This window comes from Carcharhinus amblyrhynchos, chromosome 25, assembly GCF_965287045.1.
Source record: "Carcharhinus amblyrhynchos chromosome 25, sCarAmb.v2.hapA, whole genome shotgun sequence".
Classification (NCBI taxonomy): Eukaryota; Metazoa; Chordata; class Chondrichthyes; order Carcharhiniformes; family Carcharhinidae; genus Carcharhinus; species Carcharhinus amblyrhynchos.
Genome location: NC_137348.1, coordinates 22,936,345 through 22,957,192, shown reverse-complemented (window position 1 = coordinate 22,957,192; position 20,848 = coordinate 22,936,345). Strand labels below are relative to the sequence as shown.

The 20,848-nt window shown below is 41.5% G+C and overlaps 1 protein-coding gene across 9 annotated transcripts in view; it reads right to left on the bottom strand.

The window, feature by feature from the left end:
• strbp (spermatid perinuclear RNA binding protein) overlaps positions 1–20,848 on the bottom strand; it is a 168,305-nt gene that overhangs the window by 74,127 nt on the left and 73,330 nt on the right. For all 9 annotated transcript variants that reach the window (XM_080212031.1, XM_080212029.1, XM_080212030.1 and 6 more), the window contains one exon: positions 14,713–14,905. Coding sequence is in view for 1 of the 9 variants with exons in the window: in XM_080212036.1 (XP_080068162.1) it covers positions 14,713–14,715 (3 nt within the window). In the remaining 8 variants the exon portion in view is untranslated. The remainder of the gene's footprint in view (positions 1–14,712; positions 14,906–20,848) is intronic.

Sequence of the window (20,848 nt, the reverse complement as noted above, 5' to 3'; positions counted from 1 at the left end):
ATCTGTATTACTCTTGGTAGCTGGTGAAATGGCTGCACCATCTTTTCTAGTAACCCTGAGATTCTTCTACAGATGTTGAGCTTGGCTTTGATTTCTCAATCTCAATATATGTGCCACACATTCTCATTGGATAGTATACGATTTGAACAGTACTTTCTAAATGTTCAGAATTTATCAGAATTTTATATTGAATCCTAAGGGTCAAATTACAAGGTGAGTTTATACAAAACAAACTGGAATTCAGACCGTTCAACAGTGATTTGAACAAATTTCCAAGGCATTAGGAGGAATAGATAAGATTGCTTGAGATTTATGTAGAAAGCAATAACATTTAAAAAGAAGAGTAGTTTACTGAAGAAACATGCTGTTAAACTTTTTGTCCTGCACTTACTGACAACCAATTTAAGATCATCATTTGGGCTCGCAGCGTGGCTCATTTAGGCATGCCAGAAGCTACATATATCCACCAACACTACTGCACATTTTTCAGCCAAACAAATGCTCAGGGAATAGCCATTCCCTGGTTTATTCGCCATGGCAATGCCTTGAGCAGAACCAACCGCCTGGTTTGAATTTAAACAGAAACTTAGCAGTTAACTGCTCCCTGATACATTCTCCATGGCAATGCCTTTACCATGATGTGGAGATGCCAGCACTGGACTGGGGTAAACACAGTAAAAAGTCTCACAACACCAGGTTAAAGTCCAACCGGTTTATTTGATAGTGATGGGTTTACTATCAAATAAACTGGTTGGACTTCAACCTCATCTTGAGACTTTTTAATGCCTTTACCAATCAGAGGCCACTTGGCAACCAATCAGTACTCTCTTCTCATGCAAGATAAACTGCTGTTCCTTTTGCAATTGGAATCCTGGTGAATCTGTCCCGATCAATGCAAGACAAAAAGTTTTCTCAGCATTTTTTTCCCCCAGCAATATTTAGAAGGAAATTCAAATTCCCAATAGTTGAAAAAGATGACAACCAAATTTCACAGGTTGAAATATTTAACATAAGAATTACTGACAACACTAAGAAAACACAAATTTTGGAGGCAACTTGTATTAAAATTATAGAAAGCAACAATCCTTTTTTATACTTGTCACAAAGTGCACTCTCCACAGAATTATAGTCCTTTCAGTATACAGTCCATAGTTGCTTCCAGTTTCTAATGAGTTCACCTTTTCTCATTTCACCAAGTAGTAATATTGGGGGTGATTTTGAGCCACACTCTCCTACTGCCATTGTGCTTATATTCACCTGTGCCCACTAGGAGTCCACGGTTTCTTCATCTTCTTCATCCTCCCACTATATCTTAGTGTTTCCCCAGGATTCACAGCTGAGATTGAGGTGGCATGCAAACTTCCACACCCTATTGCCTGAGATGACTCTGGCTGCCATTCCTTGCAGTCATTATGAAACAGGTGCCGGGGGGCTGTTTATATGGAGCTCCCCAATGCTAGCAGCAGAGGGAACCCAAAGTTCGTGGGAATAGAAATATTAATGAGCCATAAGATTTGGCTCGAAAACATAGTGGTGTGAAATATTCATGCCAGACCCAATGCTCCGCCATCCTTTGGTAAGATTCTGCCCTTTGAATGGCCATCTCCAGATGCATTCCTCATTTCCCAAATCCACTACCAGCAGTGATGCTTTCTGGCCGAGGTAGGACAAATTTCCTGGATTCTTTAGGGAGCTGTTTAATGCACCGCTTTTACTAAAGACCACTCCACACCATTAGCATCCAGATTCGATGGCTTGTAAAGAAACTGCAGCCTCTCCAATGACCATGACAACAGCTGTTCCTCTCTCTTTTCTATTTTGGCCAAAAGCTTGGAGTTGGCAAGTCTAATTACAGCTGCCCTTGTCTTTTACTTCGAAGTCTGAGAACTTTTCACTTTGCTCAGCAGATCCCTTGACTAAGCCAAGAATTGGGAGTAGTCACATGACACCCTTCATTTTAACTTAAGTGTAAAGACACAGTCCAAATCACGGCCATCCGTTAAACCATATAATTGTAACAGTGTAAACAGAGAAAACACAGATGGTGACAAAAATCAGACACATGGAGTTAGACTTCAGATTATTCAAGACCACAACGAATGGAGGAACAAGCAAGTGGCTACTGCTGATACTTCGGTCCTAGTTTGGGCTTTCCAACTGACGACAAATCTTTGAACAGCATTAATTGGTTGCACACTTAGTATCTACATATCAAGTCAAATAGAGAGAACCAGCTAATTCTTGTGACACCTTCCTACCAGAAAGTGATACGTAGAGCAACTTGCCCCATGTACGTTCAGCAAAAGGCCAGTGTGCTATGAAACCTCTAATAGCTGATGCACCAGATTACAGTATCAAGTGAACAGATAACTAACTGGATAACTAGTTGTTAAGACCTGAAACTAGAACATCAAATGGGAATCCAACCAACATAAAAAATTTGAACAATGCATCAATCGTGATATCAATGTCTGCTGATGCCATCACTTTCAGTTATCTAAATGCAATTTCGAGTATTGTCAGCAAGCACTATTTCCAAAATAAAATCCCACTGAGAAGTGAGCCAATTTTCTTAGTTTATAACGGGAACATAATCGTGATGCTTTGATGCAGACACTAATTTACTCTCTCAGTCATTCCGCATACTACAAAATGTAGCGGTTTCCTTGCAGATCAATTTTACCGCAATCTGCATTATGTAATCCATGCCTTCACATCCTGCAACAGAATGTTGGGCTACCTTTAATAAATCTTGGTAGCATGCCCAAGATACGATTCTTTGCTGGAACATTCCTGTGTTCTGTCTCTCAATTGCTTTGATTTCCATGATTAAGTCAAAATTCTTTCTTTGTACTTTTGCCACTCTGCAGGTTTAGGTTGTTGGAGGCTGATAAATGATTTCTTGTGTGAGGTCAGTACAGACCCATGGTTAACTCAACACAATTCAAACTGTGCAGGTCTTTTGGTACAATGCAAAATATCATGGGGAATCCTCTATTTCGTCAATTGCTTCCATAACATCTGATAACAGCAGAAGCTGCATTATGGATTTTAATCGCCTCTTCTGACTGATACGAAATCATGAATGCCCAAGCTATTTCTTGCTCATGTTTTAATATATTCCCCAGGAATGTATCACACACCTCCTCTCAACGTAATGAACACATGCTTTTATTTCTTTCACACCGAGGTGGTTATTTAGCTTTCCCTCCAATGCATCTATATCATTCACTTAGCCAGTCTGAGTAGCAAAATCCGCATTCTAACCAATCTCTGGGTACAGAAATTTCTCATTGGGGGTGGGGGGGGAGAGAGAGACAGAGAGAGAGAGAGAGAAAAGAAGGGGAGAGGTGGTGGTCGTGCAGGGTGGGATGGGATAATTACATGGTTGGAATGTGGATCAGGTTAATGGCAACAGTATGGATTTGATTCCCATTTCGACTGAGGCAGGCTCATAGGTGCCTCTTTGCCCTACCGTGATTAAAAATCGTGGCAGTTTGGTGTGGTTTGGCGATTAATCACCAAGGAACGAGGAGGAGGAGGAGGGGAGGAGAAACTATTTTATATATTTCATGTCCTGTCTCTCCTTATCCTGATCACAAATGGAAACACCTCTTACATTTACCTTGTCAAACGCTTTCATAATCTTGAAGGAATTGTTCAGGCTTCTGTTTTCTAGAGAAAGAGGCCCTAACCTGTTCTTAATACGTATTAGTATCTCAGCTCTGGCATAATAGTAGAATTTTATTGTACCTTCATTAATGTCTATGTCTATTTTATAGAACAGAGACCACAACTCTTTACGGTTCTCCAAGTGTTTTCCAATTAAGGTTTTGACAAGTTGAAAATCATCTCTGCTTTTCAACTCCACCCCTCTCAAAACAAACCCATGCTTTAGTTGTTTTTATAGTCTCATTAACTTTCAGCGACCTACATCATTTACATCCTTATTCCGCAAGGAATAAATGACCTCCTTGCTCTTCTGACCAAAATATACATTACATTTCACACAGCTACGCAAATTGATTTGTCAATTGCGCTTTGGTTGTGCAGGCTCACTGTCTTGTATTTTGCTGCAGTCCTCCTCTGTGTTAACTACAGCATCCAATTTGCTTTTTCGGTTTTGATCTCTTTCCTTGTGCTTCTTTCCTTCTATTGTTTTCACTGTTCTTTTTCTGCACCCAACTTATGAAATTCTAACTGCTGAGCACGTCTTAATTCTTTCCCCCTCACAGTTACATAGATAAGTTTGTGATCACAACCCACATTTCTTTGAACCCCAAAGTCAATTTCTTTCATTTGTAGCTGTTTGCTTCTGTTTGTTAATTTAATGCTATCTTTTTTGGATCCTGAGTGATATTAATCCCCTCAGCTATGATTTGGGCTTCTCCCTGATAGCCTTTTCCTCTTCTCATGTAAAGGGCAGCTTGTACAGCAGAACACGCATTTCCCATCCCCTTAACTAAACTTAATAGCCTGGGCTTTGTTCTAATAACGACAAAGCCAACAAAGCATTACAAGGCAAATTTAACAACAATTTCTGGCATCCACACATGCATAGTTAAAATCCAGGAAGTTACTGTTAGACACATTGTTCTTTCACAGGGTGTCCTTGGTGCGATCTTCACTGATGAGACTTAGCACTGAAATTATTATTGGTGTGAACCTATGGTACTTACCCACAAGCATCACACTATAAAGACCTGCAAACATTAGGGCAAGTGCATTCAGGAGATGATTACTTCTGAAGAACCTCTTTTTTATATGTACATATGTTTTATGTGTACATATGTTTTTTATATGTATGTAAGGGAGAGCGAGTATTTTGGGCCTATATTCCATGGACTTTAAAAGAACGAGAGATGGCGTAATTGAAATGTGTAAAATTGTTAAGAGGGCTTGACAGAGTAAATGCTGAGAAGCTGTTTCCCTGGCTGGAGAGCCTAGAGGTGGAAATGCTGGCATTGGACTGGGATAAGCACAGTAAGAAGTCTCACAACACCAGGTTGAAGTCCAATAGGTTTATTTGATAGCACAAGCCATTAGCTTTCAGAGAGCTGCTCCTTATCCAATGAAGGAACAGCGCTCCGAAAGCTAGGAGCTTGTGCTACCAAATAAACCTGTTGGACTTTAACCTGGTGTTGTGAGACTTCTTACTGTGGAGAGTCTAGAACCAGAGACCACAGTTTCAGGATAAAGGATCATTCCAGAGACAACTCAGATAAGAAAAAAAATTCACTCAAAACCTTGACACATATTGGAATTCTCTATCTAAAGAGCCGTGGAAGCAGTCAATAAATATATTCAAGACCAAAGTATGTAGATTTCTAGGCAGTCAGGTATCATGAGTTTCACAGATACAGTGGCATAGTGAAGGTGGCACAGAAGTTCAACTATGATCTTATTTAATTACACAGCAGCCTTCATGGGCTGTGTGGTTTACTCCTGTTCCTACTTATTTTGTTCTTATTCTACTGATGGGTGATTCACAGAGTGGGGTGCAGTGGTGGTTGGCTCTGAGCAAACAACCTAATTTCTAATCAAAGTGCTGATGATTCTATTTTTTGTAGTGGAAAAGCAGAGCAAGTGATTTACCTCCTAGGATAGATAAACTATTACCAAAAAACAAGGTGACCCATTTATAGTATGGCCTAAAAAATGATTAAACAATCAATCCTCACATGCAAAGGCATTATACCAAATTACTACAACAGTACGTGAAAGTAGTGACTTAATTTTGATGCTGTGCTGGTGAAAACTGGTCCCCTGTGGGCAACGCAGTTTGTAAGAATGACTTAAAATTTCCAGGCTGCTCTAGAGTCTCCAAACAAGAAGCAGAGTAATTTGTAATAGCATGCCCTGGGCTCTTTTGCAAACCAAGACAACAAGCTATAAGTGACCTGGGACTGTAATTAAAAAAGGAGACACTTAATCATGCTATGAAGTGCTGAGAATGCTGTTCAGATATCAACGGCAAACCGTTTGAATCAACATTAAAATGGTGGTTACACTAGACATGAACAGCTTGTTGCTACCAAATGTAAACAACGTCTTTAATGAAACATGCCATCAAATAGACTTTGAGGAATTTGCTATATATTTGATCTATCTTGCTTTCAATGTTTTATGGGTCAGTTAATACTCAGCTCCAGCCAGCCAGGAAACAGGATGCAGTTTCACTGGTAGCAGGATTAGGAAGGCCAGAAGCAGCCAAGAAATCTGATGCACAGAATGCTTTCGAAGTATTTTTTCTCTCTGCTGTTTTCCCATTTTCTTCCCTCTTAAACTCCTGAAGGTACGGGAACATTGGGGTACACTATAATGGACATCCTACAGTATTGTGCGCCCAAGTGTTCATTCTTCACATGAACAAGTTACTCTACACTGTGGAGCTTCTTCGTTCTGCCTGATCTTTTTGTCAAGCATCATCAGTTAGCCAATAATCAAACATTAGGAACTGATGTTTGGTTGATTTTAACTCCCCAACAATGCCTCCAACTCTCCACTGTAATATCCAACCTGTTTCACTGGCTAAGAGTAGTTAACATAGGAAGAATGCACGTAGCTGATAATGCACCAAGGGACTGACCTAGTTTAACAGAGATACGCCGTATGCCTGAAACATTTCGTCAGAGCACATTATTACAAGTCAAGTAAATTGATTAATCTATCTGTCGCGGCTGTGATATCAAAAAGTAGTAAAAGGTACCACTGTAGAGAAGACTGACTTGGAAAGATCACAAAGAGTGTCAGTTGATAGCTGTAGCATAATGTTCATTCTTCAGGACTTTTTCATTTGTGTTGCTATTTTCAGTTTCTTGTCATCTGCGCTCGAGTACTGCCCCTTCCATAATGAGTGCTGAGCCAGCCACCACCATGTTCTGTTGGTAAAGCTGCTGCTGCAGTCACCACAGGCCCAGGCTGCAAGGAGATAGCTAGACACAAGATCCATGGTGCAGAACCACAGGGCAGACTGTTGGCTGCCAGTCAGGTGATGTACTGTGTATAACCTGGGGTGTAAAGGGAGCCCCCCCTCCCCACCACACAGCGCTCTCCACACCAGAATCTGAAGTTAGGGCTGGGTGGGGGGTGACAGAGAGGCCAGGTTGGGGTGTGGGGGGGAGGAGAGACGAAAGGCCGGGTGGGAGACATAATTCACAAAGTTGTTTCACTTGTTATGAGAGTCATACTTAGCATAACATCAAAAGTGGAAGTTGGGTAGCTCCAACTCCACAAACTTCACATTTGTGACATATATACAGACCAGGAGTGCACTGCACACGAACAGTTTGGCACTGTCAGCTCGCTGGATGGACCCAGCGTGGCAGGATGTAAAATCCTGGGTCATGTGACCAGCAAGTCCCCTGGGCAGTGGATGGGGAGAGGGGACGGAAAGATGTCCCAAAAGGAAGAGGGGACAGACAGAGGTCCTAAAACAAAAACCCACCTGGGGGACAGAGAAAATAAAAGGTAATAGAGAAACAGGCTCCAAACAGGAAAAAAGCTGCTGGTGGCAATTTTAATTGATGAGAGCTCCGGGAAGCTTTTGGAGGGCTTTTGGAGCAAAGTGTAGTTGAGTTGGTGCTTGAATGCATATTCAGGAATCCAGAGGAACAGAGTCTTGGGAGATTAAATTAAAATCCTATCAAGTGGCCTGTCATTGGTGCTGTCCGAGTTTGGTAAATCAAGAGGGCTCAGAAGAAGTTCTGAGGATCCAAAAAGGTAACTGAAGATTAATGACTCCATGCTATGGGCCATTAATGCAAAAATACCTCTGGAGCAGTAGTGTCCTGCTCGGCACAGCCAAAGAGCTGAAGTTATGCTTGTGAGTTGAGTATATACTTGAGAATCCAGACAAATGAAATCTCGGGAAATGAGATAGATACCCTGCTAGGTGGGCAGTCATTGATGATGCCCGAGTTAGAGCAACGGTTGAAGAGAATTCCAAGAAAGTTAAAGACTGGAATTTCTCGTGAGAGAGACAGTTTCGGTGAGATTGGGTGACTTCACAGAGTTACACATGTCTGAGTGGGTTATTTAGAAATCCATGGACTCTACCTCAGTTGCTTCTGCTGTTCATTGTATGGTATGTTTGACCTCAGTTGGCTTGTTTATTCACAGATACCCTGAATGTTAGTGCAAAAGGTATATATTGTAAACTGTTCTATCTTTCTGACCTTGTATATTAAAGCTTATTTTTGTTTGTCCAAAGCCTGTGGAATCTTGCAGCTTTATTCAATAAGCAAGTGTCTTAAATCTCAAACTCGGGCTACTTTAAACAAAACACTATTTGTCCCTCACCAAATCTTACCGTCTGATGAAGGATCATAACATGAAGGTCACAATTTTCAGGAATGTGGCCATAACTTTAAGTGAGGATTTATTGCACTCAGATGATTGCAAAATGCTGTGAGCTTTCAAAAGCTATTAACAAATAATCTGGAGCTAGGAAGCTGAAAAGAGTAGGGAAGAGGTTTGCCAGAAAGAACGTTGCTTGAGAAAAGATCCAAGTTCATTGTAAAATAAATCTTAAGAGTATGCCACTTTCCTGGTTCGGCATGGTGGCACCGTGGTTAGCATTGCTGCCGTACAGTGCCAGGGACCCAGGTTCAATTCCCGGCTTGGGTCATCATCGGCTTGGAGTCTGCACGTTTTCCACAGTGTGGATTTCCTCCCACAGTCTAAAAGACGTGCTGGTTAGATGCATTGGCATGCTAAATTCTCCCTCATCGTACTCAAACAGATGCTGGAGTGTGGCGATTAGGGAATTTTCACAATAACTTCATTGCAGTGTTAATGTAAGCCTACTTGTGACACTAATAAGTAAACTTTAAATATTCTGGGTTCTAACTTCTAACGTTACGCGAAGTATGATGGAAAACAACAAAATAAACAGAGACATGATGAAAATGGATGCTGAACCAAAATCTAATCATCAAAGAGTGATCAAAAAGATGACTTCAAAAGAGGGTCTAATGAAAATGTGGAGAAAGAGATACATACATCTCTCCCAGTTCTATTCAGTTCTGCTTGCTTCATGCAAAATAGCATCTAACAATCAAGGTGAAACATTCAACTAACTTGGTAAACTAAGACGACATTCGTAGTAAAAGTTAGAAGATGGTCATTAGCATATCGCACCAATGTGATATCCAATACAATGGAGCGATATTGACTGAAGAGGAACTAAGTAAATAAATCATACACCAGAGATTAGCCATGGAAAAGCACTTTCCCATAGTATACTTCTAAAATATTTGCCATTTGCTTCATGGATATCGAGTAGGACAGGACATCTAACCAAGCAGTAGGGTCTGAAGGGCAGGATTTGCTTCCCTTTCTTTCCTTCTCTGCTGCTGCTGTCTTTTTATTAATGCATTGGGCTCACAACCTGCTGAACAAGTTGTCATCATCTGGAATGACTAATAACAAGCTTCGCCTAGTCATTAATGTCAATGCTGCCGAACTTCAAGAGCTCCAGTGAAATATTTTCTTTGCCCATCCCTAGCACACTGAACATTGAAAAATGTTGAGAAAACAGGATCAGGTGGTGGAGGCATTTCACAGCCATCTGGAAACAATCACAGTAGATTTTGCAAGCAAGGGGCAGTCTGAAGAATGCAAGTTGCCACTGTGGATTCATGGGTGAGAAGGTGTTGAAAATGTTCTTTCCAGCATTGCTGGATGGCATTGTCATCTTTAAGAAAAGAAATCCCATTCTGTGAGCGATGGAGATGTTGATCATTTGACCATGGTTTAGAGATGGCCCTGATGGTTTTGCATATCATGATGATCAGCACGTTGCTGGAGCTCTCTGGATTTCCTTTCCCACCACTTGTCCATTATCTTCCCGATTTGTGTGCGTGTCAGCCTTGAGCTGTTGGAACACTACCTTCTTAATTTGAGTCCTTGGCTTGTTCTGCCAGACAATGAAGGCTGCATGTATTTTGTTTCAGAAGGTCATATACTTGAGCTAAGTCTTCAATGAACCAGTCCTTGTGACTATAATGTTCAAACCCAATGGTCTTGAGGATGTAACTAATAGAATTAATGAGGGGTGCCACAATGTGCTTTATTTGGAGTTTCAGTAGGCTGTCAACGAAGACTGACATAAGAGATTAGCGTGTAAAATCAAAGCATACGAGATTGGTGATTGTGTATTGAGATGAATAGAAAACTGGTCGCAGAAAGGAAACAAAGAATAGGAATAAACAGGTCTTTTTCCAAATAGCAGGAAGTGATTAGTGGAGTAACACAGGGATCAGTGCTAGGACCCCAGCTATGGATTTAGATGAGAGAATTAAAGGTAATATATTCAAATTTACAGATAGCACAAAGCTGGGTGGGAGGGTGAGCTGAGAGGACGCAGAGATGCTTTAGTGTGATTTGGACAAGTTGAGCGAGAGGGAAAATGCATGGCAGATGCAGGATAATGTGGATAAATATGAGGTCATCCACCTTCATAACAAAAGCAGGAAGGCAGATTATCCAAAATGGCTGTAGGTTGAGAGGGGAGAATGTGCAACGAGACACATGGGGTGGCACGGTGCCACAGTGGTTAGCATTGCTGCCTCACAGCATCAGGGACCCAGGTTCAATGCCAGCTTTGAGTCACCGTCTGTGTGGAGTTTATACATTTTCCCCATGTCTGTGTGGGTTTCCTCCAGGTGCTCCACTTTCCTCCCACAGTCCAAAGGTGTGCAGGTTAGGTTGATTGGCCATGCTAAACTGACCCTAGTGTCAGGGGGGTTAGCAGGGTAAATGAAGGTTACAGGAATAAGGCCTGGGTGGAATTGTGATCAGTACAGACCCAATAAGCTCAATGGCCTCCTTGTGTACTGTGGGGATTCTATTCTATGTCCTTGTACATCAATCACTGAAAGTAAGGCAAATGTTGGCCTTCATGGCAACAGGAGTTGAATACAGGAGCAGGGATGTCTGATTGCAGCTGTACAGGACCTTAGAATATTGTGTGAAATTTTGGTCTTCTTATCCAAGGATGTTCTTCCTATAGAAGGAGCACATTGAAGGTTTACCTGACAGATTCCTGAGATGGTGAGATTGACACATGTGGAGACATTGAGTAGGTTAGGATTACATTCGCTGGCATTTAACAGAATGGGTGGGTGGGTGGGGGTGATGGTGGTGTCAGCCTGTGGTATTTGTGACCACAGAAAGCATTTGAGGCCAGAATATTGTAAGTTTTCAAGAAGTTAGATTTAGTTCTTGGGGCTAAAAGGATCAAAGGATATGGGGGGAAAGCAGGTTAAAAAGTTAGATCATAATGCTTTGATTGAGGATTCCTCCATGTGGTTTTATATTTGTTCTTCTGGCAAAAGAGGGTGTATATTATAATGAAGCCACGCTAAGCATATTGTCAGCAGCTGGGGGACAGCACTTGCATTGGCTTTTCTCAACTAGTTTTTTTCCAGTAGTTCCTCTCCAGACATTAGAGTCATGATCAACACTGGTATTAAAGTTACACAGAAGAATGATCTTCTTTCTCAGGATGGCAGTGAGGGGTTAATAAAGATCAGAATAGAATGTTTCCTTAACATCTTTATCAGAGTGAAGGATCAAGGCCTTCTGATTATAGCTAAGCTATAGGTTATTTTATTTAAATAATTGGGGAGTTCTGGCCATGAATCCAACAACTTATTCCTGATGGCAAAACAAACTCCGAACATGAGAGTTGTTGCCAGCCTTTCTTTTCTAACTGAAGGTGCATCTACCTGTTTGTTCCTTCAGCTGCCTCTTCGAAAGTAGATGTGGCTTACTGAGGCCAGTGACGTCAACTTGGAGTCTTGATACCTCAAGTGATACAATCGCAGATCTTCTTTCTGGATGGTCACTCTTAAAATTATCCACGAGTGTTTCGAACATGCCAAGTTGCAATGCTTATTTACTTTTTTCAACCCGTACAGATTTTGATCCCGCACAGTGTGGTTCCCAAGCTAGGAGAAACAGGGACAAACTCTTTTCAGGCCATTTTTTCTAGCCTCTTCCCCATTTGGGGTGAGGACAGAGTACTCTGAAAAATACTGCACAGTCATAGGTACTGCTGCTAAAGGTACCTCTTTCCCAACAAGGTGTCCAGTGACTTTCATGCATTTGTCACCTGTGGGAAGATTCTTGACTAGGAGCTCCCAGGTTCACATCCCTGCCCCGATCACCAATTCTCCACTGCCACAGGACTTTACAAACAGTCCTTGGTAGAAATCTGCATGTGACTTTGTTTGACATTGGAACTTTGGGGCACATCACTGTATACACAACCTTGACAGGCTGGTTGTCAAATTTTGGTCACACGTTTAACCACAATGACCAGGATTACCTTACGCTGCAGCCTTTTTCCAGTTTCATATTTGAAGAGATGCCCTGTTCCACCTTAAGGACATTTTGAACTACCCTTTGTCTGGCAATCACACACAACTTTGCTGCCATGGGTGATTCTACCAGGGACATTGCTCAGGGATCATCAGAATACATAAGCCTTTCCATCACGGAGGAATGGATGCGCATATGTGGCAAAAACATGGATTGTATTTAGGAGCAGAAACCCCATCTCATGTTGTATTCCTGTATTCAGGATTATTTAACCAAATGAGAGATTGACTCCTCTTCTCCACTGTTCACAATGCAATTTGGGCTGATTCAGTGAAGACAATCATTATAACACAGAGTCTTCCTGGTCTTCAGGGTTTAGTCTCATACCAGGACATTACTGGGCAATGGAAAAGAAATGACTCGTTTGTAACACTTAGCCTTGTTAGTTGGGGAAAAAATATTTGCTGCAAAGAGCACTGAGCACTAAGAGAGCACTGGATAATTTTAATTTGACAGTTTGAAGGCAAACAGACTTATTAGTTTGGATTACTGAGAGCAGGATTGCTAGACAAGTAGCTGGGTTCTTTGAACCTCATGAAGGGGCCAGCGCTAGCTTTTTATGTCCATAACTCCACATGTAGATGTTACATAAAGATGCAACTTCTGAATTCCCAATTATCCACCATCTCGATTATCTAGCAGAACTATCAGCAAGGTCTTATGCCCAACCTACGAATGCTCAGGGTATTCATATTTCATCACCCTTTCCTTGTTTTGTTTTTCCCATTTATATTGTGTTTCTTCATTCTGTCTCTAGGGCACTGCTATGCAAACAAGCAAAATACAATTTTGGGGGCTCCAGAATTAGCTGCATTTTGCATTATTCTCTTACAGTAACTTTTACCTTGGAAATATTATCCATCATTTCACTGTGCAAGCTTGATGCTGAAATACGACACATCAAAGCTGTCCTGCAGGGTAATAGCTTCACTTATCAGATCATTCCTCATTGTACATTACACAAACTCATGAATGGGCCTAAAGCCGCCACTTCCCATCCTGAAAAATGACCTGTCTGCTTCAGGTTACTTAAGGTATCTCAAAAATTTGGACAACAAGTGAAGCTAGGAGTTCACATTGCAACTTCACAGTCGTAACATGAGTGGCATTTTCTACTAACAGGATTCCTCTATCAAGTCAAAAAGATGTTATGTTTGTCATACAAATGAGTAATGTGGTAAATTAATTTCAGTATCAGTGGATTGCCAAGTAAATGGGCTGTACATCCCAAAGACTGGTGGATCCTATCAAACCACGTCCCTTCGGCTATTTGCAACACACAAAGTACTGACTGTACCTAACAGGCCTGCAATTGCAAAACTCAAAACACAATGTCCAACATTAGTTGCAATTCCACGATTGGACCACTCTTGCTAAACAAGCCTGATTGTGGCAACCAATTAAAGTCCTCAGTTGGTTCACGTACATATATCAGAAGCTCCATAAATTCATGCTCAGGGCCCTATATTTTGCAGACAGAAGGATCATTTCAATGGATTGTCCCTCTTTTGTGAGAGACAGCCATTCCTTGGTTCATTCTTCATGGCAATGCCTTGACTGATTAGAGCTGACCTGCCTGGTTTCAGTTTTTTAAAAGTCTTGGTAATTAACTGATCTCTGGTGTATTCTCCATGGCAATGTTGCTACCAAAGTCCACTTGCCAAACTGCAAACTCTACTCATGCAGTACAGATCACTGTTGGTTTTACAGTTGGTTTTCTTGTAAATTCTGTGATGAGTGCAAGATGCAAAGCTTTGACAACGTCTCTTTTCTGAGCAGTGGCAGTAGCTATTTCCCTTTTCATTAGTGCTTTTTGACTTTATCATGTAATCAGGAGATACAATAAAGCAATTTGAACAGACGATTAAATAGTGCTGACATGAAGCATCTGTTTACCTAACAATAGCCAAGTTAGCTGATGCATCTGTCAAAGTATCCAGATTCACTTACTGCAATGATTTTGCCAAACAGAGGACAATGACAAGCACCTAACATTTTAGCTATGCAGCAGAGTCCAAGGTCATTTGGCATCTTACAGCAGCATGTTAACGACAGTTTCATTAGAGCGTGTAATTTATGAACATGCACTTTGCAATTAATAATTCATATGCTGCAGACTCTTGAGGCTTCATTTTGTGGTTTAAAGACCTTGGAAATAAATCAAGAACAGTACAATCTGCATATGGAATTGTAGTATCCATGTAGTTAATACCAAACCACCAAACAGATTTTTGTTTTACTCAACTATGCTGATTGCATCTATTAGACTGCTTGCTAATTTTTCACATAAAACAAGGTCAGAAGTGACAAAATCCAAGAACATACCATGATTCTCCACTTGCTATTCCAGCTTCCCTTTTCCGTCTTTCCCTGTTTGATGCTCCTTACGTTCTGCAGTCTCCTCTAGCCACTGATTTTCTTTCTCGCAACAGAAATTCCTCATAAGCTCTTGCAATCCCTCGACAACTCAGATCTTAAAATAGCAAATGGTATAGCAAGACGTTCTTTTTAAATGTACCTGGAGAAAAACACCAGCAATCCAAAGTGAAATTCAGGCAGCAAAACTCACTTGGACAAATTATGTTAATTTGCAATTTCTTTTAAGTCACAAAAGCAAAATACAAATTTCAATTTTAAAATCATAGCTTATGTGGAATTGAAACTAGTACATGAGGAGGTAACCATCTTCAAAAATGGTCACACCATTAAGGTTGAACTGAGAGCAGAGGCTCTGGGGAATATGGAACCAGCAGTCTCCAGCATATCTAACTGATTGCTTGGCTGCCCCATATTCCCAAGATTCTGGATAGGTTAAGCAGGCCAAGATTTCTTTCTTCCCATTTGACATCATCAGAATCTACACAATATATTTAAAAACCTGTTTTTTTTCCCAGATGGATGAGATGCATTCAATCAGTACAAAGAAATTAATTATCTCTCATCTCATTAAATTAGTTTTTACACATGTACATAATCTCTACTCATGAACTTTTAAGAGTTCATGCACTAAACCTGAATGTTAGTTTTGCAAATTTTTCAAAGCTGCAGGGGGTTAAAAATGCCATTTCTCAAACATCCTATAATGCAAAATGTTAGCAATAGATCTTGAGTAGTTAAAACTATCTGCCGCTCAAAAGACAGTTGTGTTATTTCATCAATTGTGACTGAAATTATAACTTTTTTTGGTTTGTGGTGAATTATTAACATTCTTTATTGCTGAAATCAGCTATATGAACAGCAAAACTCGAGGACACACGAATAATTTCACAAAAGGAAAAGCTCAGGAATCAAATTAGCTGACGGCAGCGGGTTCCACAAAGTGCAAATTCTTAAGGAAATACAATAGGAAGTCTAATTTGCTAATTGCATCATTGGGCTACAAGATTTCATCATACATAGTAAAGATTGTATCTTTCGAAAATTCATTTGTACAGGATGTGAGTGTCACTGGCAGGACCCACCCTTTATTGTCCATCCCCAAGTGCTCTCCATTTCAGAAGGCATTTGCAAGCCAACCACATTGCTGTGGATCTGGTCACATGTAGGTCAGACCGGTAAGGACAGCAGATTTCCTTTCCTAAAAGGATATTAATGAACCAGATGGGTTTTATAATGATTGACAGTAGTTTCATGGTCAACATTAGACTTGAGTTCAAATTTCACCATTTGCAGTGGCGCAGTTTGAACCCAGGGCCCCAGATCTTGCCCTGGGTCTCTGGATTGCTAGTCCAGTGACAATACCCCTTTGCCACTAGCTCCCCTTTGTCTTAATTAGGCTTTACATTTAATAGTGATAAGGGAGCCTTTTGTTTCAGCGTATCTTCAAAAGATGTTGGATGGTATATCTGCCAATAAGAAAAATCAGTTGTTTTCTGTTTTCTACCAGCAGAAAGGCTCCAAAGCAAAATACTGCAGATACTGGAAATCGGAAATAAGTACTACATTCTGTAAATACTCAATGACAGCATCTGTGGAGAGTTAATATTTCAGGTTTACATTGTTTATGAAAAGATCAATGTAAAAGCTGTCTTTTAAGTTTGCGCCAACAGCAAAGAGGTTAGGCCAGTTTCAAAAGTGCCACATGTTCAGTATAAGAAACTGTTTGTTTTAACGTTGATAGAAAGTGAGTATTGTTTTAGCTGCTTTATATGAGAACAGTGAAATATATAATTCACTTATGTAACTGGTTACTTGGTTTATTTGAACAAAATAGTTATCCGATAGCATTTATATTGTGCGCAGGATATATTATGGAGTTCTACCTTTCGAAAAGATGAGAACCTCGAATTGGCTTGTGTTTGCATTCACATAGACAATATGCAAGTCAGTGAAGCCAAGCCGAAGAAAACACCCGGCATAAAAACCCAGAAATGCAAAAGTGGGACTGAATTCCAGTATGTTAGGAGAGCACTTAGATTCAATTAAAGAACTCAGAGTGGAGTATATTACCAGCAACATGTTGTTACTGATAGATCCAGTTTCTCCAGTAGTGTTTTTAATGGGTGCATTTACTTCCTTGAATGCTCGTGAGTTAGTCTCAGAGGTGGTTTGTTCGTATATTGAAGGTGCAACTGGAAAGCTGCAGTATTCATTGCACAGGAGAAACAGATAGAAAATGAAAATGTTCAGAAGTACAAATCATTCCAATAGGAGAAAGTTGTGGAAATTTTCAAAATTTCAACACGATGCTATTCACACAAAATACTGTAATTAGTTGAATAGCAGAGTACTGTGGGTACAGGAAAATCTGAAGTGAAAGCAGAAAATGCTGGAAATAAGTCAGGAGAATCTGTGGAAAGAGAAAGTTAATATTTCAGGCTTTTCATCAGAATTGAAAAAAGTTATTAGATTTTGAGCAAGGTATGAGGGGGACAAGAACCAAAGGAAGGTCTGTGATAAGGTGCAAGACGGGAGAGATTGAACAATGGAACAGTTAATCTTCCAGGGTCAATAGGAATGGTGATAGGGCTAGGAAAGAAAATAAAAGATGTGCCAAGGGCTGGTGCTGCTTCTGACTGAAGGTAAAAATGTGTGAAAAACTGAAGCAAGAAAACAAAATGGGTCAGTGGGTGCCATGGTGGCACAGTGGTTAGCACTGCTGCCTCACAGCAGCAGGCCCCAGGTTTGATCCTAGCCTTGAGTGACTGGCTTTGTGGAGTTGGCACATTCTCCCAGTGTCTGCATGGGTTTCCTCTGGGTGCTTCAGTTTCCATGCTTGTGCAATGAACAATGGTGTGCTGCAAAGTGGTCATTAAATCTGCATTTGACCTGCCCAGTGTGGAGATGACCACACTGTGAAGCAGCAAATACATCAGACTAGGGTGAAAAAAGTGCACATAAATTGCTGATTCACCTGGAATGAATGGAAAGGTGCTGTATGAAGGGGATGGAGTGTTGGGGTGTCTTGAGGAGTGAATAAGAGTATGACAAAAAGAACTGTCCCTTTAGTTTGCTGAATGGGGAGGGGAAGATGTGTTTAATGGTGGCATCAACTGGACGTGGCAGGATATCATGAATTGCCCATCCCTTCGATGAAGTGGTTGAAATGCCTTCTTGAAGTCTTGTGGTATACGTGGTGTTGGCACACCTGTGGCACTGTTAGGGAGGGAGTTCCACAATTTTGATTCAGTGAGTGTAGGAATGTCAATTTTATTAAACAAAAAACATGATGGCATATGACTTAAAGGGAATTTTGTAGGTGGTGGTGCTCCCAGGCATCTTCTGCCTTGTTCTTCTGGTGGTGGAGGATACTGGATTAGAAGGTGCTGTTGAAGGATCTTCAGCAAATTTTTACACTGCATCCTGTGAATGCATCTTTGAATTCCCCTCCAACCCGATTTTCAAGTTTGCTGATGACACCACTGTAGTGGGTTGGGTCTCAAACAACGATGAGACAGAGTACAGGAATGAGATAGAGAATCTAGTGAACTGGTGCAGCAACAATAATCTCTCCCTCAATGTCAACAAAACAAAGGAGATTGTCATCGACTTCTGGAAGTGTCGCGAAGAATATGCCCTGTCTACATCGATGGGGACGAAGTAGAAAGGGTTGAGAGTTTCAAGTTTTTAGGTGTCCAAGTCACCAACAACCTGTCCCGGTCCCCCCCATGCTGCCACTATAGTTAAGAAAGCCCACCAACGCCTCTAATTTCTCAAAGGACTAAGGAAATTTGGCATGTCAGCTTTGACGCTCATCAATTTTTACAGATGTACCATAGAAAGCATTCTTTCTGGTTGTGTCATAGCTTAGTATGGCCCCTGCTCTGCCCAAGATAGCAAGAAACTACAAAAGGTCTGTATTCTCTCGTTTCCTTCTCTATGAATGGTATGCTTTGTATAGCATGCAAGGAACAATACTTTACATTCTTTGCTAATACATGTGACAATAATAAATCAAATCAAATTGTAAATGGTGCACAATGCTGAGGGAAGGAGTGAATTTTTAAAGTGGCATCTGTGATACTGATCGAAAGGGCTGCGTTGTCCCAGATGGCGTCAAGCTTCTTCTGTTATTGGAGTTGCACTTACTCAGGCAATTGAAGAGTATTCCAACGCAATCCTGGTTTGTGCCTGACAGATTTTGGAGTTTCAGCAGATGAGGTACTCACCACAGAATATCCAAACTCTAACCGGTTCTTGTATTTATATTGTTAATATCAATGTATTTACAGCCCACCTGGGGGAAGCAGCGGTGGCCATGTCTCTGGAGCTGAGCACAGCCCAGTAGCTCAAAAAGGGAAGGAAAGGAGGAAGGTAGTGTTAATCGGGGACTCTATAGTGAGGGGGTCGGACAGGCTTTTTCGCGGACGCTGACGGGAGTCTCGGATGGTGGTTTGCCTCCCTGGTGCCGGGATCCGGGATGCCTCTGGTCACGTCCCAGAAATCCTGAAGGGGGAGGGAGAGGAGCCGGAGGTCGTGGGTCATATAGGTACTGCTGACACAGGTAGGAAGAGGGAAGGGGTCATGAAAAGAGAATATAGGGAGTTAGGTAGACAGCTGAGAAAAAGAGGAACGCAAAAGGTAGTAATCTTGGGATTGCTGCCTGCGCCACGGGAGAGTGAGAGCAGGAATGGAATGAGGTGGAGGATGAATACGTGGCTGAGGGACTGGAGCAAGGGGCAGGGATTCAGGTTCCTGGATCACTGGGACCTCTTTAGGGGCAGGTGTGGCCTGTACAAAAAAGACGGGTGGCACTTGAATCCCAGGGGGACCAATATCTTGGCAGGAAGAATGGCTAAGGCTACTGGAGAGACTTTAAACTAGAAAGGTTGGGGGGAGGGAATCGAGATGAGGTGACTGAGAGCGAGGAGGTTAGCTCACAAGTAGAGAAGGATTGTAGACAGTGTAAGAGGGAGGGGAGCACTCAGACCAAAGGTCTGAGGTGTGTCTATTTTAACGCCAGGAGTGTAGTGAATAAAATGGATGAGCTTAGAGCGTGGATTGCTGCTTGGAAATGTGATGTCGTAGCCATTACAGAGACTTGGATGTCTCAGGGACAGGACTGGGTACTTCAGGTGCCAGGATTCAGATGTTTCAGGAAGGACAGGGAGAGATACAAAAGAGGGGGCGGAGTGGCACTGTTGATCAGGGATAGTGTCACGGCTGTAGAGAAGGTGGACGCCATGGAGGGATTGTCTATGGAGTCTCTGTGGGTGGAAGTTAGGAACAGGAAGGGGTTGGTAACTTTGCTGGGTGTTTTCTATAGGCCGCCCAATAGTAACAGGGATGTTGAAGTGCAGATAGGGAAACAGATCCTGGAGAGATGTAGTAATAACAGAATTGTCGTGATGGGAGACTTTAATCGAGACATCGATTGGAATGTCACAGCGATCATAATTCTATCTCCTTCATGTTAGCATTGGAAAGAGATAGGATCAGGCAGGCTAGGAAAGTGTTTATCTGGAGTAAGGGGAAATATGAAGCCATATGGTAGGAAATTAGACGAGTAAATTGGAAGGTGTTCTTGGGTGTGAGAAACACAGCTCACAGTTAAACAATTTAGTCAAGTCAAGTTCTGAAGGAGCAAGATTTTATTTGACGTTCTTGCAAGACCGGGTGTCTAGCGAAATAGGCACACCTCACATAGATTTACAGCACATTTTATACCTTTTTTACAAGCATTGTGATGGCTTTGCAATGTGATGTTCTCTCCTAATTGGTGGTCCCTGTCCCATCTATGTGTTGACATTCTCCTATTGGCTCGAGGTGCCCTAAGTTCCTATCCCATCTAACAATGTCTCCTGTTATCACAAGAGTGCATTAGCAAACTCATCCATCTTATCCAATACTGTTACATGTCCAGTTCAGATTGGCAGTAATCAATCCTTTGCCAACTTAATCACTGCTGTCCCGACTATCTCAGTGACCCCTTCCCCCTTTTATGCTTAGTTGTATAAACAACACATCTTGCAGACCATTTGCTTTTTATAACGTGGGCCTCTTACATTCCTGCAGGATGTGG